General features: G+C 44.7%; 2 protein-coding genes across 2 annotated transcripts; one reads left to right on the top strand and one right to left on the bottom strand.

Moving 5' to 3' along the window:
* Positions 1–4,970: 4,970 nt before the first annotated feature.
* Positions 4,971–14,836, bottom strand: LOC135574084 (uncharacterized). Its single transcript, XM_065024961.1, has 5 exons — positions 14,793–14,836; positions 13,824–13,989; positions 6,512–7,473; positions 5,796–6,384; positions 4,971–5,435 (listed from the first exon to the last, which is right to left on the bottom strand). Exons 1-5 carry the CDS (start codon positions 14,834–14,836, stop codon positions 4,971–4,973), a joined length of 2,226 nt encoding a protein of 741 aa, XP_064881033.1.
* A 1,899-nt stretch (positions 14,837–16,735) lies between these two features.
* On the top strand, positions 16,736–17,530 carry LOC115125914 (uncharacterized). Its single transcript, XM_029655504.2, has one exon. The coding sequence runs from the start codon at positions 16,736–16,738 to the stop codon at positions 17,528–17,530; it is 795 nt and encodes a 264-aa protein (XP_029511364.2).
* The last annotated feature ends 6,608 nt before the right edge of the window (positions 17,531–24,138 follow it).

The raw sequence follows: 24,138 nt of genomic DNA, 5'->3' as shown, positions 1-24,138 counted from the left end.
ACAAATGAGTGCAGGTGTAACTGACTAACAAGGTGACACCCATCCATGTGCTAACCTCTAAATATAAAATGGAAAAACCAAAGCCTGTAACAACTGTTGCAGTAGATATAATATACATTTATATGTGTATGTTTACTGGATAGAGAGCGAGGTGAAAGATAGGAGAAAACGAGAGAGTGTGCTGAAAGACAGGGCCACATTCAAACCCACGATGGCAGTGATACATTGAATGTGACCATTAGTCCACAAGACCCCTAGATCACCCGGGCCACATAATATCCCCCAGGCCACATAATATCACCCAGGCCACATAATATCACCCAGGCCACATAATATCACCCAGCCCACATAATATCACCCAGGCCACATAATATCACCCAGGCCACATAATATCACCCAGGCCACATAATATCACCCAGGCCACATAATATCACCCAGGCCACATAATATCCCCCATGGCCACATAATATCCCCCAGGCCACATAATATCCCCCATGGCCACATAATATCCCCCAGGCCACATAATATCACCCAGGCCACATAATATCACCCAGGCCACATAATATCACCCAGGCCACATAATATCCCCCATGGCCACATAATATCCCCCAGGCCACATAATATCACCCAGGCCACATAATATCACCCAGGCCACATAATATCACCCAGGCCACATAATATCCCCCAGGCCACATAATATCACCCAGGCCACATAATATCACCCAGGCCACATAATATCACCCATGCCACACAATATCAATATGTCAGCTCTCTCTGGCCTCTGCTAGCTTATTAAGTGGTCATACCACCCAGTGATGTACACTGCCTTCATACCCATTGACTTATTCCAAATTCTGCTGTGTTACAGCCTGAAATCAAAATGGATGACATTTTGGTTTTTCCTCACCCATCTACATACAATACCCTAAAATGACAAAGTGAAAACATGTTTTTAGTCATTTTAGCAGAAATATTTAATTTAAATACGTTTTCACACCAATACAATACATGTTAGAATCGCATTTGGCAGCGATTACAGCTGTGAGTCATTCTGGGTAAGTCTCTAAGAGCTTTGTGTGGCCGATGTGAAATGGCTAGCTAGTTAGCGGTGGTGCGCGCTAATAGTGTTTCAGTCGGTGTTCTTCACTCGCTCTGAGACCTAGAAGTAGTGGTTCCCCCTTTGCCCTGCAAGGGCCGTGGTTTTGTGGCGCGATGGTAACGATGCTTCGTGAGTGACTGTGGTTGACGTGTGCAGAGAGTCCCTGGTTCGAGACCAGGTTGGGGCGAGGAGAGGGGATGGAAGCTATACTGTTACATTACTTTGCACACTTGGATTGTACAATATTTGCCCGTTATTATTTGTTTAATTCTTCAAGCTCTGTCGTGTTCTACACCTCTGAATCTGAAGCTGAATCTGAAGCTGAAGCTGAATCTGAAGCTGAATCTAAAGCTGAATCTGAAGCTGAATCTGAAGCTGAAGCTGAATCTGAAGCTGAATCTGAAGCTGAATCTGAAGCTGAAGCTGAATCTGAAGCTGAATCTGAAGCTGAAGCTGAATCTGAAGCTGAATCTGAAGCTGAATCTGAAGCTGAATGTGAATTTGAAGCTGAATCTAAAGCTGAATCTGAAGCTGAATGTGAATCTGAAGCTGAATCTGAAGCTGAAGCTGAAGCTGAATCTGAAGCTGAATCTGAAGCTGAATCTGAAGCTGAATGTGAATCTAAAGCTGAAGCTGAATCTGAAGCTGAATCTGAAGCTGAATCTGAAGCTGAATCTGAATTTGAAGCTGAATCTGGCAATGAATGGTGGTGACTAAATGACTTGTTACCTTAGATTGTAAACTGTCACGATCAAAACATATATTATATATATTTAATGGTTGTAAAGATGGGGAGAGGTCTGTCCGTAAATAAAGAGATGCTTTCTGCTTTTTTGACACCACAAATCATGTCCTGCAGGCTGTAGTTTTATCTTATCTTGATTATTGTCCAACCATGTGGTCAAGTGCTCCAACCATGTGGTCAAGTGCTCCAACCATGTGGTCAAGTGCTCCAACCATGTGGTCAAGTGCTCCAACCATGTGGTCAAGCGCTCTAACCATGTGGTCAAGTGCTCCAACCATGTGGTCAAGTGCTCCAACCATGTGGTCAAGCGCTCCAACCATGTGGTCAAGTGCTCCAACCATGTGGTCAAGTGCTCCAACCATGTGGTCAAGTGCTCCAACCATGTGGTCAAGTGCTCCAACCATGTGGTCAAGTGCTCCAACCATGTGGTCAAGTGCTCCAACCATGTGGTCAAGTGCTGGCCCAGAACAGAGCGGCACGTCTTGCTCTACATTGTAATCAGAGGGCTGATAGAAATGTTATGCATGTCAGTCTCTCTTGGCTAAGAGTTGAGGAGAGACTGACTGCATCACTTCTTCTTTTTAATAAACAGTCATGTATTGAAAATTCCAAATTGTTTGCATAGTCACCTTACACACGGCTCTAACACACACACACACACACACACACACACACACACACACACACACACACACACACACACACACACACACACACACACACACACACACACACACACACACACACACACACACACACACACACACACACAGTTACCCCACCAGTTAGCAAAAATAGATAAGATCTTGCTACCATGGAAAGGTAAATAACTGTCTATTTGTGTGTGTGTGGGGGGGGGGGATAATCTGGATTAATGCAGTTGTCATATCCCAATTTACCTATTTCCTTATGGCCCTGCCTACTCGGAACTATTTCTTTTTTAAATTATCTGAGCAAAAAACATTTCACTTTATTTGGAATGGCAAACCAAACAAATTAAACATGCTTATTTATATAATGAATCGGACTTCAGGGGGGCTGAAATGATTGAATATTGAAGCATTAAACCTATCACTAAAAGCGTCAGTCTGTCACACCCTGATCTGTTTCACCTGTCCATGTGATTGTCTCCACCCCCTCCAGGTGTCGTTTATTTTCTCCAGTGTATTTATCCCTGTGTTTCCTTTCACTCTGGGCCAGTGTATTTATCCCTGTCACTCTGGGCCAGTGTATTTATCCCTGTGTTTCTTGTCTCTCTGTGCCAGTGTATTTATCCCTGTGTTTCCTGTCACTCTGGGCCAGTGTATTTATCCCTGTGTTTCCTGTCACTCTGGGCCAGTGTATTTATCCCTGTGTTTCTTGTCTCTCTGTGCCAGTGTATTTATCCCTGTGTTTCCTGTCTCTCCGTGCCAGTATATTTTCCCCCAGTGTTTCCTGTCTCTCCGTGCCAGTATATTTTCCCCCAGTGTTTCCTGTCTCTCTGTGCCAGTGTATTTATCCCTGTGTTTCCTGTCACTCTGGGCCAGTGTATTTATCCCTGTGTTTCTTGTCTCTCTGTGCCAGTGTATTTATCCCTGTGTTTCCTGTCTCTCTGTGCCAGTGTATTTATCCCTGTGTTTCCTGTCTCTCTGTACCAGTGTATTTATCCCTGTGTTTCCTGTCTCTCTGTACCAGTGTATTTATCCCTGTGTTTCCTGTCTCTCTGTGCCAGTGTATTTATCCCTGTGTTTCCTGTCTCTCTGTGCCAGTGTATTTATCCCTGTATTGCCTGTCTCTCTGTGCCAGTATATTTTCCCCCAGTGTTTCCTGTCTCTCTGTACCAGTGTATTTATCCCTGTGTTTCCTGTCTCTCTGTGCCAGTGAATTTATCCCTGTGTTTCCTGTCTCTCTGTACCAGTGAATTTATCCCTGTGTTTCCTGTCTCTCTGTGCCAGTGAATTTATCCCTGTGTTTCCTGTCTCTCTGTACCAGTGTATTTATCCCTGTGCTTCCTGTCTCTCTGTGCCAGTGAATTTATCCCTGTGTTTCCTGTCTCTCTGTGCCAGTTCATCTTGTATGTTTAGTCAAGTCAACCAGCGTGTTTTTCCCATACTCATTTTCTATTCTCTTTTCGATAGTCCTCCAGGTTCTGACCCCTGCCTGACTCTGGATTACTTTCCCACCTGCCTCATCATCCTGCCTGCCCCAACCTTGAATCTACCTGCCCTTCGGTACCTATTGAACTCTGAACTGGTTTTGACCTTTTGCCTGTCCACGACCATTCTCTTGCCTACTCCTTTTGGATTAATAAACATTGTAAGACTCCAACTGTCTGCCTCCTGTGTCTGCATCGGGGTCTCGCCTTGTGCCGTGATACAGTCATACAAAAGTTATACTTCAACCCAAACAGGTTCTAAAGCAGATTAGTAAGAATTGCTCATACCTTGTTCAAAAATGTAATTTTTCCTTTTATCCAGATTACAACCTCTCACTTTCAGTTAATTGAAAACGGAACCCTTTTTCAAAATTGCAATTCCGGTTTCATCATACAGAAAAGACGGAACAAATATTACAACAAAAATGATTAAATATATTAAATAAATATTAAATTAAAATACACTAATTGAGAGTAGTTAAGGGGTGGGTTTATGGAGCTGGGTAGGATGGACTGAGAGTAGCTGAGGGGTGGGTTTATGGAGCTAGGTGGGATGGACTGAGACTAGGTAGGATAGACTGAGAGTAGCTGAGGGGTGGGTTTATGGAGCTAGGTAGGATGGACTGAGAGTAGCTGAGGGGTGGGTTTATGGAGCTAGGTAGGATGGACTGAGAGTAGCTGAGGGGTGGGTTTATGGAGCTAGGTAGGATGGACTGAGAGTAGCTGAGGGGTGGGTTTATGGAGCTAGGTGGGATGGACTGAGAGTAGCTGAGGGGTGGGTTTATGGAGCTAGGTAGGATGGACTGAGAGTAGCTGAGGGGTGGGTTTATAGAGCTAGGTAGGATGGACTGAGAGTAGCTGAGGGGTGGGTTTATGGAGCTAGGTGGGATGGACTGAGAGTAGCTGAGGGGTGGGTTTATGGAGCTAGGTAGGATGGACTGAGTGCTGGATGGAGCTAGGTGGGATGGACTGAGAGTAGCTGAGGGGTGGGTTTATGGAGCTGGTAGGATGGACTGAGAGTAGCTGAGGGGTGGGTTTATGGAGCTAGGTAGGATGGACTGAGAGTAGCTGAGGGGTGGGTTTATGGAGGGTTGGACTGAGAGTAGCTGAGGGGTGGGTTTATGGAGCTGGTAGGATGGACTGAGGTAGCTGAGGATAGAGCTAGGTGTGATGGACTGAGAGTAGCTGAGGGGTGGGTTTATGGAGCTAGGTAGGATGGACTGAGAGTAGCTGAGGGGTGGGTTTATGGAGCTAGGTGGGATGGACTGAGAGTAGCTGAGGGGTGGGTTTATGGAGCTAGGTGGGATGGACTGAGAGTAGCTGAGGGGTGGGTTTATGGAGCTAGGTAGGATGGACTGAGAGTAGCTGAGGGGTGGGTTTATGGAGCTAGGTGGGATGGACTGGACTGAGGGTGGGTTTATGGAGCTAGCTGGGATGGACTGGTGGGTTTTATGGAGCTAGGTAGGATGGACTGGAGTAGCTGAGGGGTGGGTTTATGGAGCTAGCTGAGATAGGAGGGGTGGGTTTATGGAGCTAGGTAGGATGGACTGAGAGTAGCTGAGGGGTGGGTTTATGGAGCTAGGTGGGATGGACTGAGAGTAGCTGAGGGGTGGGTTTATGGAGCTAGGTAGGATGGACTGAGAGTAGCTGAGGGTGGGTTTATGGAGCTAGGTGGGATGGACTGAGAGTAGCTGAGGGGTGGGTTTATGGAGCTAGGTAGGATGGACTGAGAGTAGCTGAGGGGTGGGTTTATGGAGCTAGGTGGGATGGACTGAGAGTAGCTGAGGGGTGGGTTTATGGAGCTAGGTAGGATGGACTGAGAGTAGCTGAGGGGTGGGTTTATAGAGGATGGACTGAGAGTAGCTGAGGGGTGGGTTTATGGAGCTAGGTAGGATGGACTGAGAGTAGCTGAGGGGTGGGTTTATGGAGCTAGGTAGGATGGACTGAGAGTAGCTGAGGGGTGGGTTTATGGAGCTAGGTGGGATGGACTGAGAGTAGCTGAGGGGTGGGTTTATGGGAGCTAGGTTAGGGGTGGACTGAGAGTAGCTGAGGGGTGGGTTTATAGAGCTAGGTAGGATGGACTGAGAGTAGCTGAGGGGTGGGTTTATGGAGCTAGGTAGGTAGCTGATGGACTGAGAGTAGCTGAGGGGTGGGTTTATGGAGCTAGGTGGGATGGACTGAGAGTAGCTGAGGGGTGGGTTTATGGAGCTAGGTAGGATGGACTGAGAGTAGCTGAGGGGTGGGTTTATGGAGCTAGGTAGGATGGACTGAGAGTAGCTGAGGGGTGGGTTTATGGAGCTAGGTAGGATGGACTGAGAGTAGCTGAGGGGTGGGTTTATGGAGCTTAGGATGGACTGAGAGTAGCTGAGGGTGGGTTTATGGCTAGGTAGGATGGACTGAGAGTAGCTGAGGGGTGGGTTTATGGAGCTAGGTGGATGGACTGAGAGTAGCTGAGGGGTGGGTTTATGGAGCTAGGTAGGATGGACTGAGAGTAGCTGAGGGGTGGGTTTATGAGCTAGGTAGGTGGATGGACTGAGAGTAGCTGAGGGGTGGGTTTATGGAGCTAGGTGGGATGGACTGAGAGTAGCTGAGGGGTGGGTTTATGGAGCTGGGTAGGATGGACTGAGAGTAGCTGAGGGGTGGGTTTATGGAGCTAGTTGGGATGGACTGAGAGTAGCTGAGGGGTGGGTTTATGGAGCTAGTTGGGATGGACTGAGAGTAGCTGAGGGGTGGGTTTATGGAGCTAGGTGGGATGGACTGAGAGTAGCTGAGGGGTGGGTTTATGGAGCTAGTTGGGATGGACTGAGAGTAGCTGAGGGGTGGGTTCACGGAGCTAGGTAGGATGGACTGAGAGTAGCTGAGGGGTGGGTTTATGGAGCTAGGTGGGATGGACTGAGAGTAGCTGAGGGGTGGGTTTATGGAGCTAGGTAGGATGGACTGAGAGTAGTTAAGGGGTGGGTTCACGGAGCTAGGAAGGATGGACTGAGAGTAGCTGAATGGTGGGTTTATGGAGCTAGGTAGGATGGACTGAGAGTAGCTGAGGGGTGGGTTTATGGAGCTAGGTGGGATGGACTGAGAGTAGCTGAGGGGTGGGTTTATGGAGCTAGTTGGGATGGACTGAGAGTAGCTGAGGGGTGGGTTCACGGAGCTAGGTAGGATGGACTGAGAGTAGCTGAGGGGTGGGTTTATGGAGCTAGGTGGGATGGACTGAGAGTAGCTGAGGGGTGGGTTTATGGAGCTAGGTAGGATGGACTGAGAGTAGTTAAGGGGTGGGTTCACGGAGCTAGGAAGGATGGACTGAGAGTAGCTGAATGGTGGGTTTATGGAGCTAGGTAGGATGGACTGAGAGTAGCTGAGGGGTGGGTTTATGGAGCTAGGTGGGATGGACTGAGAGTAGCTGAGGGGTGGGTTTATGGAGCTAGGTAGGATGGACTGAGAGTAGCTGAGGGGTGGGTTCACGGAGCTAGGTAGGATGGACTGAGAGTAGCTCAGTAGCTGAGGGGTGGGTTTATGGAGCTAGGTAGGATGGACTGAGAGTAGCTGAGGGGTGGGTTTATGGAGCTAGGTGGGAAGGACTGAGAGTAACTGAGGGGTGGGTTTATGGAGCTAGTTGGGATGGACTGAGAGTAACTGAGGGGTGGGTTTATGGAGCTAGGTGGGAAGGACTGAGAGTAACTGAGGGGTGGGTTTATAGAGCTGGGTAGGATGGACTGAGAGTAGCTCAGTAGCTGAGGGGTGGGTTTATGGAGATAGGTGGGAAGGACTGAGAGTAGCTGAGGGGTGGGTTTATGAAGCTAGGTGGGATGGACTGAGAGTAGCTGAGGGGTGGGTTTATGGAGCTAGTTGGGATGGACTGAGAGTAGCTGAGGGGTGGGGTTATGGAGGGGTGGGTTGAAAAGCTCATGTTCCATTATAGTTATGACTGAAAACAAGATTTATAATGTAGAATTACTATCTGTCCAGATGTAAAGTATATCAAAATATCAAATGACTTTATTCTTGCTATGTAACTACTAAAACACAAAATAAATAGTGACAAGTATGGAAAATGTGTGTAGAACGTACTTCGTCCTCCGAAGAGGGGGGGTGGTGGATGGGCCCAAAAACAATAATAATATATTCTAATACAATTCTTTAAAAATATATATATATATATTTTGTCAAAATGTCTGAAAACATAATTCTACTTTGACATTATGGGGTATTGAGTGTAGGCGAGTGACAAAAATGTAATCGATTTTCAATTCAGGCTATTAAACAACAACAAAAAGTCAAGGGGTGTGAATACTTTCTGAAGGCCACTGTATGAAACAACTAACTATGCATTCATCCTACCTACAGCAGGTAGACCAAGGTTTCTCTACAGTATAGCTCCTTAACCCTGCTAGTGATGTATGAAACAACTAACTCTGCATTCATCCTACCTATAGCAGGTAGACCAAGGTTTCTCTTGGGGAGTGAAACGCTCTACAGTATAGCTTCTTGACCTTGCTAGTGATGTATGAAACAACTAACTCTGCATTCCTCCTACCTACAGCAGGTAGACCTAGGTTTCTCTTGGGGAGTGAAACGCTCTACAGTATAACTCCTTGACCCTGCTAGTGATGTATGAAACAACTAACTCTGCATTCATCCTACCTACAGCAGGTAGACCAAGGTTTCTCTTGGGGAGTGAAACGCTCTACAGTATAGCTCCTTGACCCTGCTAGTCATGTATGAAACAACTAACTCTGCATTCATCCTACCTACAGCAGGTAGACCAAGGTTTCTCTTGGGGAGTGAAACACTCTACAGTATAGCTCCTTGACCTTGCTAGTGATGTATGAAACAACTAACTCTGCATTCATCCTACCTACAGCAGGTAGACCAAGGTTTCTCTTGGGGAGTGAAAAGCTCTACAGTATAGCTCCTTGACCTTGCTAGTGATGTATGAAACAACTAACTCTGCATTCATCCTACCTACAGCAGGTAGACCAAGGTTTCTCTTGGGGAGTGAAAAGCTCTACAGTATAGCTCCTTGACCTTGCTAGTGATGTATGAAACAACTAACTCTGCATTCATACTACCTACAGCAGGTAGACCAAGGTTTCTCTTGGGGAGTGAAAAGCTCTACAGTATAGCTCCTTGACCTTGCTAGTGATGTATGAAACAACTAACTCTGCATTCATCCTACCTACAGCAGGTATACCAAGGTTTCTCTTGGGGAGTGAAACGCTCTACAGTATAGCTCCTTGACCTTGCTAGTGATCTACAGTATAGCTCCTTGACCTTGCTAGTGATGTATGAAACAACTAACTCTGCATTCATCCTACCTACAGCAGGTATACCAAGGTTTCTCTTGGGGAGTGAAACGCTCTACAGTATAGCTCCTTGACCTTGCTAGTGATCTACAGTATAGCTCCTTGACCTTGCTAGTGATGTATGAAACAACTAACTCTGCATTCATCCTACCTACAGCAGGTAGACCAAGGTTTCTCTTGGGGAGTGAAACGCTCTACAGTATAGCTCCTTGACCTTGCTAGTGATGTATGAAACAACTAACTCTGCATTCATCCTACCTACAGCAGGTAGACCAAGGTTTCTCTTGGGGAGTGAAACGCTCTACAGTATAGCTCCTTGACCTTGCTAGTGATGTATGAAACAACTAACTCTGCATTCATCCTACCTACAGCAGGTAGACCAAGGTTTCTCTTGGGGAGTGAAACGCTCTACAGTATAGCTCCTTGACCCTGCTAGTGATCTACAGTATAGCTCCTTGACCCTGCTAGTGATGTATGAAACTACATGTACTTAGCTAGTGTTACGGATACAGTTATCCTGTGTGTTTGTGTATCCTGTGTGTGTTTCTTTTCTCTCCTTCTCCCCTCACAGGTGAAAATCATCACTCCCCAATCAGTCAACAATCAATCATCAATCAGAAGACACACCTCCTATTTCCTACCCTATCACAGTTCCTTCCCCATGGTTTAAAAACCCCATCATTTGTTTGTTCTAAAGCTCAATCTCTGTGTAAATGCCATGTCTGTAGGTCTCTGTGTTTCACTCTCGCTTTGTGTCTTAACCTCTCTTTTGTTTAAGCACCTCATAGCACTTTGTCATCACCTGTGAGTATTGTTTTTGGTTATGGTGTTTGTGTGTTGCTGGTGGGAAAAGGGGGAAACCAAGACAAGTCGCCCATGGGCATACACTACCCGTAGGTGAACTTTGTTAAATACACTAGTTAGAACTGGGCGGACCACCCACTGTATTTTTGGTTAGTTAGTTAGCTGTTAAAGTAGGCTAGTCTAGCTTAGGGGTGTTTTTGAATACTTATTGTTTCTTTTCTTGGGTCCAGCTCAGCCCCTTTTCCTGCTCCCCCCATTACCGTGTGTTTATAAATAAACCTAGAGTTTGACGGTAGATTTCTGTTGTCGTGGTTATTTCGTGCACACTTTTACTTTGTCACAATAATAATTTGCATGAGTTATGTTACGGGTCTCATTACCATCCCCCCCTAGACTGTCGGGCCAAAAGGGATTCGTAACAGCTAGGTACATCAGTAAACTAACGGAGTGAAGTCAGTTTTATAAAGACGAGAGGCTCTGTGAAAATTCAACCTAGCTACGGACACGTAACATCTTGCTCCAAAAGTACTGGGACAAATTCACTTACTGTATACAGTATGATGCATTTCACAGGGTGGTGATAGTGCAAGGTGACGAGTTTGATGCTCCTTTCCAATAAATATCGAGGGTCCTTTTCTGGTGACATGATGATCGATGCTTGGCTGCCTTTTGATAAATAACTATCCCGCTCTTTTGTCCATAATCATTTCATAATGTATAATGTATGTATGCCCGAGTGGTGCAGCGGTCTAAGGCACTGCATCTCAGTGCTAGAGGCGTCAATACAGACAGCCTGGTTCAAATCCGGGTTGTATCACAACCGGCCGTGATTCGGAGTCCCATAGGGCGGCGCCCAATTGGCCCAGCTTCATCTGGGTTTGGCCGGGGTAGGCCATTATTGTAAATAAGAATTTGTTCTTAACTGACTTGCCTAGTTAAATAAAAGTTTACATTTAAATGAAACATGTAAAAAACATGGCGCCACTCATAGCTAGCAAATAGCTTAGCATTAGCTCATCATAATCGGTAGTGTGCCACCTTCAAAAAAGTATTTTACACACATCATAGGTGTCCATTAGAATCTATGCAAGAATCGAAATGCATAATTTGTCACCAGTACTTGAAAACGTGAATAAAACTGTAAATAAATTATGCTCCATACAGTGCCATAGGAAGAGTATTCAGACCCCTTGTCTTTTTCCACATTTTGTTACTTTACAGCCTTATTCTAAAATGGATTAAATAAAATAAAAATTGTCATCAATTTACAAACAATTACCCCATAATGACAAAGCGAAAACAGGTTTATAGACATTTTTGTCAATTTAAGTGCTGCAGACTGTTCTAGTGCCCTCACCAATTCATTGATATACCAAAACATATAGAGCACCTACTATTTCCAGGTGAACCCAGGTGGAAGGTATGATCCTTTATTGATGTCGCTTGTAACTCAATATTAGGAAAGTGTTCCTCATGTATGGTATACTCAGTGTATATGTTGAAGAGGGTAGGGCTCAAACTGCATCCCCGTCTCACCCCACGGCCCTGAGGAAAGAGATCTGTGTGTTTATTGCCACTTTTAACCGAACACTTGTTTTTGTGTACATATATTTGATCATGTCATATCCGTTTCCCCCCAACACCGCTCTCCATCCATTTGTATAGCAGACCTTCATGCCAAATGAAGATGATCAACAAAGCAGATGTAACGGAGTTCTTGGTTTGTGGAAAGAGAGTCGGACCGAAATGCTGCGTGTAGGTTACTCATGTTACTTTAATGAAGAAAAACGTGATACATGAAATAACTATACAATACAAAACAACAAACGGAACGTGACACTATTACAGCCTATCTGGTGAATACACAAAGACAGGGACAATCACCCACGAAATACAACGTGAGCTCAGGCTACCTAAATACGGTTCCCAATCCGAGACAACGAGAAGCACCTGACTCTTAATTGAGAACCGCCTCAGGCAGCCCAGCCTAACAACACCCCTACTCAACCGCAATCCCACTAATACAAAACCCCAATACGAAATACAACACATAAACCCATGTCACACCCTGGCCTGACCAACTCTATAACTAAAACACAAAACACTATGACCAAGGCGTGACAGCAGAAGACTTTTGTTTTGTTTTGTTTGTCAGTAAGGGTGTGTAGGTTGTATACATGTTCTGTCGTACGTTATTTTGGTAAGAAGCTAATTTGTTCAGGACATTGTTTTCACTGAGGAAATGTTGGAGCCTGCTTTTAATACCGCAGAGGATTTTTCCAAGATTGCTGTTGATGCAGATTTCATAGTAATTATTGGAGTCAAATTTGTCTCCACTTTTGAGGATTGGTGTCCATTGTCCATTGCGATGTACACCATTTGAACTTAGTCTTGAATGATGCATGCCAAGATATACCAGAGATAAGGGACTGTTGATATTGTAATCACACACTTCAAACCCTGGCTCATCAGTATGAATGGTGCATGCCAAGATATACCAGAGATAAGGGCAGGAGGGCAGGAGGAGAGAGGATAGGAGAGCAGGAGGGCAGGAGGAGAGAGGATAGGAGAGCAGGAGGAGAGGAGGAGAGAGGATAGGAGAGCAGGAGGGCAGGAGGAGGAGAGAGGATAGGAGAGCAGGAGGAGAGGAGGAGAGAGGATAGGAGGCCGTCAATTAAGGAGAATGAGAGTCTCAATTAAAGATTCTGCAAAACTGTTCATTTGAAGCACAACAACTTTCTGCCCAGTTTCCCTGATGTTGCTACGGCAATCAAGCTGTTTAACCATCCCTGCAACTGTTGCATCTACTGTGAGATAGTTTTCTCAACTGAAACGAATAAAGAACTTACCTAAGAAGCATCAGGATCAACACTTGAGTAAGCTCCACGTCGTAGCCTTGACATAGGGATTTGTTCACCGATATCCTCTTACTTTCAATCAGTTCAATTATTTATTTTTCAAGGCCTGAGGCACTTTGATCAATCACATTGTTGAAGCCCAAGAAACAAACGCTTCCTAGTACAGATGGAAATTAAAAAGATTAATGAATTACTTTTTGGAGGGTTACTTTTGGAGCCTCTAGCTATCTGTCAGTTAGCAGTATTTAACAGCTGTTGTGTGTATGGAGATGATGTGTAGTCTTTGTAATGTCCCGTTTCAACAGAAGTACATTTGATGATGCGCCATTATACCATTAGCTAGAGCTATAGCCAAAAGTTGGCTAACATTACCTAGCTAGTTAGCTCACTAACTTCAGCTATTATTTTTTTTGCTTCAATCACACTAGATTTGAATCAAACGATGAAACCGGCAGCCATTCTGACTTTTTTTTCAGCGCAATGTTAGTTTTTATTATGTCAGTATATCAATGTAACGTTATTGATCTGTCAAGTTTCCCTAACTAATTCCCTACTTTTCACACTGACACGGCATAAACAGGTTGTCATGGTGCACAGTCAGTGTACAACACTATGATCATCATGTCTTAGCCGGATCAGATGGTGACAGGGGTCTCATCAGGGTCAAACAGCCAGAGAAGAACAGTCTACGAAGCTCAGGTGAATTTTGCAGTATATTATAACAATCCGTGATACAAAGTTCCATCTTGAGTTGCTGGGTACACCTGAAACCAATAATGACTGTTTCCCTCCCCACCTCCTCCTCTTTTCCTCCTCCCTCTCTTCCTTCCCCTCCTGCCCTCCTCCTCCCCCTCATCCTCCTCTTGTCCTCCCACTTCCTCACCTTCTCCGCCTTCCTCCTCCTGCGCTCCCCCTCCTCCTGCCCTCCTCCTCCAGCTGTCCTCGCCCCTCTCCTCCCCCTCCTCTCCTTCTCCCCGTTACTCTTCTTGCTCCTCCTCCCTGCTCCTGCTCCTCCCTCCTCCACCTCCTGAATCTTCTCGGTGTATTTGCTGCCATGTGTATTATTGACAAATTCCAGGTAGAACGCATAAATAAATAAATGATTCAATATCTTTCCCATGTGGGTTAGCTAAGTACATATACCGTGGAGGTTGAAGAGTCTCTCCATGGTCCTTGACCTTGCTAGCTGGTGACCAGACCTCTGAGTCTGCACTGCGTTCCCTCCCTCCAGGTCACCGCTGCAGCCCTCACGTCACGTCACGTCTCACCGTCTCCATCCTGTCTCACACCCAACCAGGCTTAAAGGCATCCATTCCTGTGATACAAAGAAGAGAAAAAAAAACTCACAATAATTCCCGTGGTCATGAATAATCCATCCACAGCAGAAACATGCTTCAGTGCTCTCACCTTGCCTCTCTACACTCTCCCTCTCTCCCTCTCTCTCCCTCTCTCTCTCCTCACTCTGGGAACATCCCAGGACTACATAAAAGGCCTTTGAATATGTGGATGTGCGGGGATTTGCTGCAGTGCACACACACAATGTGATCTAACTAAAGGTTGGAGCTATAAAAGAGCACGATGTTCAGATTATGATATGGGAGGGGGGGGGTGGGATCATTTTCAGGGATTTTTCAAATGTCACTGTCTTCGGTTTCCTATTGTCGCCTGGCTTCCCCAAGAATACCCAGATGATCTGTCAATGCGTTTGAATCCAGTAGGGTAGATACAAGGGCACAGGAGGACAAGCTCCTGTAAAAAACCTCCCGGTATATATGGGATGATTCAGCAATACCATGTTGGAGAAATAAGAGAAACATGAACCTTTTACACTACTATTGTCACGACTTCCTACCGAAGGTGGCTCCACTTCCTGTTCGGGCAGAGCTCCACGGTCATCGTCACCGGTCTACTAGCTGCCACCGATCCCGTTTTCCTTTTCTGTTGGTTTTTGTCTTGATTGTTTTAACTTTTTGCTTATTTTGGTTCATCAATGGTCTATTTAAACTTCCAGTGCCCTCTTGCTTTTTGTGCTTATTCCTACTGTCAGTGGTGGAGTTGTTTTTATCCTGTGTAATTTGTTGTATGTTATGTCCTGTTTATGTCCTGTTTTTTTGGGTGACATACCTGATTTATGGTCATTGCCTGATTGTTGGCTAGACCAAGCGAAATAAACGCACCCATTGGATGTATTGCTCTCTGCGTCTGACTCTACACCCTCCACTCCTAGAATTCCGGGACAACTATAGACTTACTGTAGGAAACATTCACTTTATTACCATAGACTTGTTCTAGGTACCATTTAGTTTATGCCATAGACTAAGCTTGGTAAATGCATTCGTTCTAGGTACCATTAAGTTTATGCCATAGACTAAGCTTGGTAAATGTATTCGTTCTAGGTACCATTTAGTTTATACCATAGACTAAGCTTGGTAAATGTATTCGTTCTAGGTACCATTTAGTTTATGCCATAGACTAAGCTTGGTAAATGTATTCGTTCTAGGTAGACCATTTTCGTTTAGGTACCATTTAGACTAAGCTTGGTAAATGCATTCGTTCTAGGTACCATTTAGTTTATACCATAGACTAAGCTTGGTAAATGCATTCGTTCTAGGTACCATTTAGTTTATACCATAGACTAAGCTTGGTAAATGCATTCGTTCTAGGTACCATTTAGTTTATGCCATAGACTAAGCTTGGTAAATGCATTCGTTCTCGCGCATGGAATATGTATGTGAACATCTGTGCCAACGGTGGCTGGTGGGTGGAGAAATAGGAGGCTGGGCTCATTGTAATGAATGAATGCTGGAATGGAATTACTGGAACCATATCGAACATACGGAAAACCACGTGTTTGATACCGTTTCCATCATTTACAATGAGCCAGTCGTCCTATATCTCCGTCCCACCAGCCTCCTCTGCTTTGTATTCCAAAGTGAACACTATGAAGTCATCGATTCACAATCCAAACAATTGATGAGTCAGAGTAGATGTTTCCCATATGGTACATCAATAGATTTCCTTTGGCCTGGCTCTCTGATGGGAAGTGCCGGCCACCATCTCCTGTGCTTTGTTTAGTGTGATTGATGGGACCTGATATCCAGCTGTATGTCTCAAATTGCACTCTATTCCCTACACAGTGCGCTACTTATATGGGCCCTGGTGAAAGACAGTGCACTATATAGGGCATAGGTTTCCATTTGGGATGCAATATATATATATAATAAATAAACTGGATGTGTTCTGTTCCTCCACAAAGAGGAGAGGAGAGCTGACTCGGCTGCTTCTGTGACAGCTGGAGTCAGTCTGGTCTGTCTGGAAACCTGCCATAATGGATGATAGTGTCCGAAATGGCACCCTAATCTCTATGTAATACCTGGTTAAAAGTAGTGCACTATGTAAGGAATAGGGTACCATTTGAGATGTACCCTTAATCGCTATAGCTCTGGACCACATTGGATATCCCCGTCCTGTGTCCATCCATCACTCATCAGACCAGGGTTGAGTCCACACAGGTTTCAAACACAGGCTTGGTGATAAATTCATTTTTTAATTCAGCCAATTCAATAAGAAGTTCAATTACATTCTAATCAACGAATTTACAAATACAGGTAGAAAACAGTGGGGGACAATTTTCAATTCATAAATGTAAATTAACTTCCTGAATTGACCGAACTGAACACTGCATGGACCCCCAGCCTCATGGACCCCCAGCCTCATGGACCCCAAGCCTCATGGACCCCCAGCCTCATGGACCCCTAGCCTCATGGACCCCCAGCCTCATGGACCCCCAGCCTCATGGACCCCCAGCCCAGCCTCATGGACCCCCAGCCTCATGGACCCCCAGCCCAGCCTCATGGACCCCCAGCCCAGCCTCATGGACCCCCAGCCTCATGGACCCCAGCCCAGTCTCCCCATGGACCCCCAGCCCAGTCTCCCATGGACCCCCCTCAGCCCAGTCTCATGGACCCCCAGCCCAGCCTCATGGACCCCCAGCCCAGCCTCATGGACTCCCAGCCCAGCCTCATGGACCCCCAGCCCAGCCTCATGGACCCCCAGCCTCATGGACCCCCAGCCTCATGGACCCCAGCCCAGCCTCATGGACCCCCAGCCTCATGGACCCCCAGCCCAGCCTCATGGACCCCCAGCCTCATGGACCCCCCTCAGCCCAGCCTCATGGACCCCCAGCCTCCTCATGGACCCCCAGCCCAGCCTCATGGACCCCGGCCTCATGGACCCCCAGCCCAGCCTCATGGACCCCGGCCCAGCCTCATGGACCCCCAGTCCAGCCTCATGGACCCCCAGCCCAGCCTCATGTACACCCAGCCACATGGACCCCCAGCCTCATGGACCCCCAGCCCAGCCTCATGGACCCCAGCCCAGCCTCATGGACCCCGGCCCAGCCTCATGGACCCCCGGCCCAGTCTCATGGACACCCATGGACACCAGCGCAGCCTCATGGACCCCCAGCCCAGCCTCATGGACCCCCAGCCCAGCCTCATGAACCCCCAGCCTCATGGGGGCCCAGCCCAGCCTCATGAACCCCCAGCCTCATGGACCCCAGCCTCCTGGACACCCAGCCCAGCCTCATGAACCCCCAGCCTCATGGACCCCCATCCTCATGGAACCCCAGCCTCCTGGACACCCAGCCCAGCCTCATGGACACCCAGCCCAGCCTCATGAACCCCCAGCCTCATGGACCCCCAGCCCAGCCTTGTCTCAGACCGGTCAGCTGCTCCTGAGTAGATGCAGAACAGAAGTCACCAGGTGTTTTCTCTCGTGTTCACTTCCTCCTGGGACTGAAGGATGGGGAGCTAGCTGAACCACACGACACGGTCCAGTGTCTCCCTGCCTGCCTGCACAGTTAAAGACGGCATGCTCAGCCAAGCAGAATAATGCCCAAGCAAATAGGAACCGCAACATTCCTCTCCCCGACAGGTCTGTCTGGGACTCAACACTTCTTTCTCGCAATCTACATTACATTCATGTACTGTGTATGTCTTATTACTTATTACGCAGAGATGATCATGGTTTCAGATGACACAGGTTTAGAATTAAGTCTCTAATGATACCAGACGGAAGGGGATGATAATGTCTCTAATGGTACCAGACGGAAGGGGAAAGTAATGTCTCGAATCATACCAGACTGAAGGGGATGATAATGTCTCTAATGGTACCAGACGGAAGGGGAAGGTAATGTCTCGAATGATACCAGACGGAAGGGGAAGGTAATGTCTCTAATGATACCAGACTGAAGGGGAAGGTAATGTCTTTAATGGTACCAGACGGAAGGGGAAGGTAATGTCTCTAATGATACCAGACGGAATAGGAAAGGTAATGTCTCTAATGATACCAGACGGAAGGGGATGGTAATGTCTCTAATGATACCAGACGTAAGGGGAAGGTAATGTCTATAATGATACCAGACGTAAGGGGAAGGTAATGTCTATAATGGTACCAGACGGAAGGGGAAGGTAATGTCTCTAATGATACCAGACGGAAGGGGAAGGTAATGTCTCTAATGGTACCAGACGGAAGGGGAAGGTAATGTCTCTAATGATACCAGATGGAAGGGGAAGGTAATGTCTCTAATGGTACCAGACGGAAGGGGAAGGTAATGTCTCTAATGATACCAGACGGAAGAGGAAGGTAATGTCTCTAATGGTACCAGACGGAAGAGGAAGGTAATGTCTCTAATGGTACCAGACGGAACGGGAAGATAATGTCTCTAATGATACCAGACTGAAGGGGAAGGTAATGTCTTTAATGGTACCAGACGGAAGGGGAAGGTAATGTCTTTAATGGTACCAGACGGAAGGGGAAGGTAATGTCTCTAATGGTACCAGATGGAAGGGGAAGGTAATGTCTCTAATGATACCAGATGGAAGGGGATAGTAATGTCTCTAATGATACCAGACGGAAGGGTAAGGTAATGTCTCTAATGATACCAGACGGAAGGGGAAAGTAATGTCTCTAATGGTACCAGACGGAAGGGGAAGGTAATGTCTCTAATGATACCAGACGGAAGAGGAAGGTAATGTCTCTAATGGTACCAGACGGAAGGGGATGGTAATGTCTCTAATGGTACCAGACGGAAGGGGATGATAATGTCTCTAATGATACCATATTCCCTATATTCCCAATAGGTACTCAGAAACACGACCTTGCCAAGCAGCACTGCCTCTTGACACACTGGTCGCTAACCCGGAAGCTCACCAACGTGCCGGAGGAAATACCATACAACTGGCGACCGTGTCAGCATGCAGGCGCCCGGCCAACCACAGGAGTCGCTAGAGCGCGATTGGACTAGGACATCCCGGGCCGGCCAAACCCTCACCTAACCCAGACGACGCTGGGCCAATTGTGCGCCGCCTCATGGGCAGTGGTGTAAAGTACTTAAGTAAAAATACTTTAAAGTAATACTTAAGTCGTTTTTTGGGTATCTGTACTTTACTTTACTATTTATATTTTTGACAACTTTTACTTCACTACATTCCTATAGAAAATATTTTCATTACATACATTTTCTCCGACACCCAAAAGTACTCGTTACATTTTGAATGCTTAGCAGGACAGAAAATGGTCCAATTCATGTACTTGTCAAGATAACATCCCTGGTCATCCCTACTGCCTCTGATCTGGCAGACTCACTAAACACACTTGTATCTTTTGTAAATCATGTCTGAGTGTTGGAGTGTGCCCCTGGCTATCTGTACATTTTAAAAACAAGAAAACGGCAGTGTCTGCTTTGCTTAATATAAGGAATTTTAAATAATTTAAACTTTTACTTCTACTTCTGATACTTAAGAATATTTTAGCAATTACATTTACTTTAGATACTTAAGTATATTTAAAACCAAATACTTTTAGACTTTTCCTCAAGTAGTATTTTACTGGGTGACTTTCACTTTCACTTGAGTAACTTTCTATTAAAGGTATCTATACTTTTACTCAAGTACTTTTTCCCACCACCACCACACACACCCGGGTCTTGGCCGGCTACAAACACAGCCCGGAATCGAACCCGGATCTGTAGTGAAGCCTCTAGCACTTCAATACAGTGCCTTAGACCTCTGTGCCACTCGGGAGAACATGGAGCACTGGTTTTGACCACTACCCATGGGGCTATGGTCAAACAAAGTGCTTTACGTAGGGAGTGGGACTGATTTGGAAATACATTTTGAATTTGCAAGTATACATAGTTTGTCTCTTTTGACTTGTTTTAGCAGAATAAGAAAGAAAAAAAACTTGTTTCAGTATTACAGTAGGGGGGTTATAATAGTCTTTGTATTTACTACATACAGTACTGGGAAATGAATAAGCACTTTGCTAGAAACAAAAATCAAAGTCACAGATCAGATCATGTTTTTCCACGCATGCTTCATAAATTCCCATACCCGCTTTACAGTAGTTGTCTAGTAGTAAGGTTTCCTCTATGTCTCTACAGTACACACGGCCTGTTGAAAACACAAAAAAACAAAACTGAAATTATCTGTTTCTATTAGATGATATTATCCACTTTAGCACTATATAAGAGATATGTGATTTGGAGGTTCTAGTTGGAGATTCTCCGTTATAGTTGGAGATTCTCTGTTATAGTTGGAGAGTCTCTGTTATAGTTGGAGAGTCTCTGTTATAGTTGGAGAGTCTCTGTTATAGTTGGAGATTCTCTGTTATAGTTGGAGAGTCTCCGTTATAGTTGGAGATTCTCTGTTATAGTTGGAGAGTCTCTGTTATAGTTGGAGAGTCTCTGTTATAGTTGGAGATTCTCTGTTATAGTTGGAGATTCTCTGTTATAGTTGGAGAGTCTCTGTTATAGTTGGAGAGTCTCTGTTATAGTTGGAGAGTCTCTGTTATAGTTGGAGATTCTCTGTTATAGTTGGAGAGTCACTGTTATAGTTGGAGAGTCTCTGTTATAGTTGGAGATTCTCTGTTATAGTTGGAGAGTCTCTGTTATAGTTGGAGATTCTATGTTATAGTTGGAGAGTCTCTGTTATAGTTGGAGAGTCTCTGTTCTAGTTGGAGATTCTATGTTATAGTTGGAGATTCTCTGTTATAGTTGGAGAGTCTCTGTTATAGTTGGAGAGTCTCTGTTATAGTTGGAGAGTCTCTGTTATAGTTGGAGATTCTCTGTTATAGTTGGAGATCTCTGTTATAGTTGGAGAGTCTCTGTTATAGTTGGAGAGTCTCTGTTATAGTTGGAGAGTCTCTGTTATAGTTGGAGATTCTCTGTTATAGTTGGAGAGTCACTGTTATAGTTGGAGAGTCTCTGTTATAGTTGGAGATTCTCTGTTATAGTTGGAGATTATCTGTTATAGTTGGAGAGTCTCTGTTATAGTTGGAGAGTCTCTGTTATAGTTGGGAGAGTCTCTGTTATAGTTGGAGAGTCTCTGTTATAGTTGGAGAGTCTCTGTTATAGTTGGAGATTCTCTGTTATAGTTGGAGAGTCTCTGTTATAGTTGGAGAGTCTCTGTTATAGTTGGAGATTCTCTGTTATAGTTGGAGAGTCTCTGTTATAGTTGGAGAGTCTCTGTTATAGTTGGAGAGTCTCTGTTATAGTTGGAGATTCTCTGTTATAGTTGGAGATTCTCTGTTATAGTTGGAGAGTCTCTGTTATAGTTGGAGAGTCTCTGTTATAGTTGGAGAGTCTCTGTTATAGTTGGAGATTCTCTGTTATAGTTGGAGAGTCTCTGTTATAGTTGGAGATTCTATGTTATAGTTGGAGTTATAGTTGGAGAGTCTCTGTTCTAGTTGGAGATTCTCTGTTATAGTTGGAGATTCTCTGTTATAGTTGGAGAGTCTCTGTTATAGTTGGAGAGTCTCTGTTATAGTTGGAGAGTCTCTGTTATAGTTGGAGATTCTCTGTTATAGTTGGAGATTCTCTGTTATAGTTGGAGAGTCTCTGTTATAGTTGGAGAGTCTCTGTTATAGTTGGAGAGTCTCTGTTATAGTTGGAGATTCTCTGTTATAGTTGGAGAGTCACTGTTATAGTTGGAGAGTCTCTGTTATAGTTGGAGATTCTCTGTTATAGTTGGAGATTATCTGTTATAGTTGGAGAGTCTCTGTTATAGTTGGAGAGTCTCTGTTATAGTTGGAGAGTCTCTGTTATAGTTGGAGAGTCTCTGTTATAGTTGGAGAGTCTGTTATAGTTGGAGAGTCTCTGTTATAGTTGGAGTTGGAGTCTCTGTTATAGTTGGAGAGTCTCTGTTATAGTTGGAGATTCTCTGTTATAGTTGGAGAGTCTCTGTTATAGTTGGAGAGTCTCTGTTATAGTTGGAGAGTCTCTGTTATAGTTGGAGATTCTCTGTTATAGTTGGAGATTCTCTGTTATAGTTGGAGAGTCTCTGTTATAGTTGGAGATTCTCTGTTATAGTTGGAGAGTCTCTGTTATAGTTGGAGAGTCTCTGTTATAGTTGGAGAGTCTCTGTTATAGTTGGAGATTCTCTGTTATAGTTGGAGATTCTCTGTTATAGTTGGAGAGTCTCTGTTATAGTTGGAGATTCTCTGTTATAGTTGGAGAGTCTCTGTTATAGTTGGAGATTCTCTGTTATAGTTGGAGAGTCTCTGTTATAGTTGGAGAGTCTCTGTTATAGTTGGAGATTCTCTGTTATAGTTGGAGATTCTCTGTTATAGTTGGAGAGTCTCTGTTATAGTTGGAGATTCTCTGTTATAGTTGGAGAGTCTCTGTTATAGTTGGAGAGTCTCTGTTATAGTTGGAGATTCTCTGTTATAGTTGGAGAGTCTCTGTTATAGTTGGAGATTCTCTGTTATAGTTGGAGAGTCTCTGTTATAGTTGGAGAGTCTCTGTTATAGTTGGAGATTCTCTGTTATAGTTGGAGATTCTCTGTTATAGTTGGAGAGTCTCTGTTATAGTTGGAGATTCTCTGTTATAGTTGGAGAGTCTCTGTTATAGTTGGAGAGTCTCTGTTATAGTTGGAGATTCTCTGTTATAGTTGGAGATTCTCTGTTATAGTTGGAGAGTCTCTGTTATAGTTGGAGATTCTCCGTTATAGTTGGAGATTCTCCGTTATAGTTGGAGATTCTCTGTTATAGTTGGAGAGTCTCTGTTATAGTTGGAGAGTCTCTGTTATAGTTGGAGAGTCTCTGTTATAGTTGGAGATTCTCTGTTATAGTTGGAGAGTCTCTGTTATAGTTGGAGATTCTCTGTTATAGTTGGAGAGTCTCTGTTATAGTTGGAGATTCTCTGTTATAGTTGGAGATTCTCTGTTATAGTTGGAGATTCTCTGTTATAGTTGGAGAGTCTCTGTTATAGTTGGAGATTCTCTGTTATAGTTGGAGAGTCTCTGTTATAGTTGGAGATTCTCTGTTATAGTTGGAGATTCTCTGTTATAGTTGGAGAGTCTCTGTTAGTTCTGTTATAGTTGGAGAGTCTCTGTTATAGTTGGAGAGTCTCTGTTATAGTTGGAGAGTCTCTGTTATAGTTGGAGAGTCTCTGTTATAGTTGGAGAGTCTCTGTTATAGTTGGAGATTCTCTGTTATAGTTGGAGATTCTCTGTTATAGTTGGAGAGTCTCTGTTATAGTTGGAGAGTCTCTGTTATAGTTGGAGAGTCTCTGTTATAGTTGGAGATTCTCTGTTATAGTTGGAGAGTCTCTGTTATAGTTGGAGATTCTCTGTTATAGTTGGAGATTCTCTGTTCTAGTTGGAGAGTCTCTGTTATAGTTGGAGATTCTCTGTTCTAGTTGGAGAGTCTCTGTTATAGTTGGAGATTCTCTGTTATAGTTGGAGATTCTCTGTTATAGTTGGAGAGTCTCTGTTATAGTTGGAGATTCTCTGTTATAGTTGGAGATTCTCTATTATAGTTGGAGATTCTCCATTATAGTTGGAGAGTCTCTGTTATAGTTGGAGATTCTCTGTTATAGTTGGAGAGTCTCTGTTATAGTTGGAGATTCTATGTTATAGTTGGAGAGTCTCTGTTATAGTTGGAGAGTCTCTGTTCTAGTTGGAGATTCTATGTTATAGTTGGAGATTCTCTGTTATAGTTGGAGAGTCTCTGTTATAGTTGGAGAGTCTCTGTTATAGTTGGAGAGTCTCTGTTATAGTTGGAGATTCTCCGTTATAGTTGGAGATTCTCTGTTATAGTTGGAGAGTCTCTGTTATAGTTGGAGAGTCTCTGTTATAGTTGGAGAGTCTCTGTTATAGTTGGAGATTCTCTGTTATAGTTGGAGAGTCACTGTTATA

Source organism: Oncorhynchus nerka, linkage group LG11 (genome assembly GCF_034236695.1).
Source record: "Oncorhynchus nerka isolate Pitt River linkage group LG11, Oner_Uvic_2.0, whole genome shotgun sequence".
Classification (NCBI taxonomy): Eukaryota; Metazoa; Chordata; class Actinopteri; order Salmoniformes; family Salmonidae; genus Oncorhynchus; species Oncorhynchus nerka.
This window is presented reverse-complemented; position numbering and strand designations above follow the sequence as displayed.

Coding starts and splice junctions, on each gene's coding strand:
- LOC135574084 (XM_065024961.1), bottom strand. CDS start 14,836: ATGACCGTGGAGCTCTGCCCGAACAGGAAGTGGAGCCACCTTCG. Junction 13,990..14,792: donor AGGAAGTGGAGCCACCTTCG/GTAGGAAGTCGT, acceptor TACACATGGCAG/CAAATACACCGAGAAGATTC. Junction 5,436..5,795: donor CCACCCCTCAGCTACTCTCA/GTCCATCCTACC, acceptor CATCCTACCTAG/CTCCATAAAACCCACCAGTC.
- LOC115125914 (XM_029655504.2), top strand. CDS start 16,736: ATGGACCCCCAGCCCAGCCTCATGGACCCCCAGCCTCATGGACCCCCA.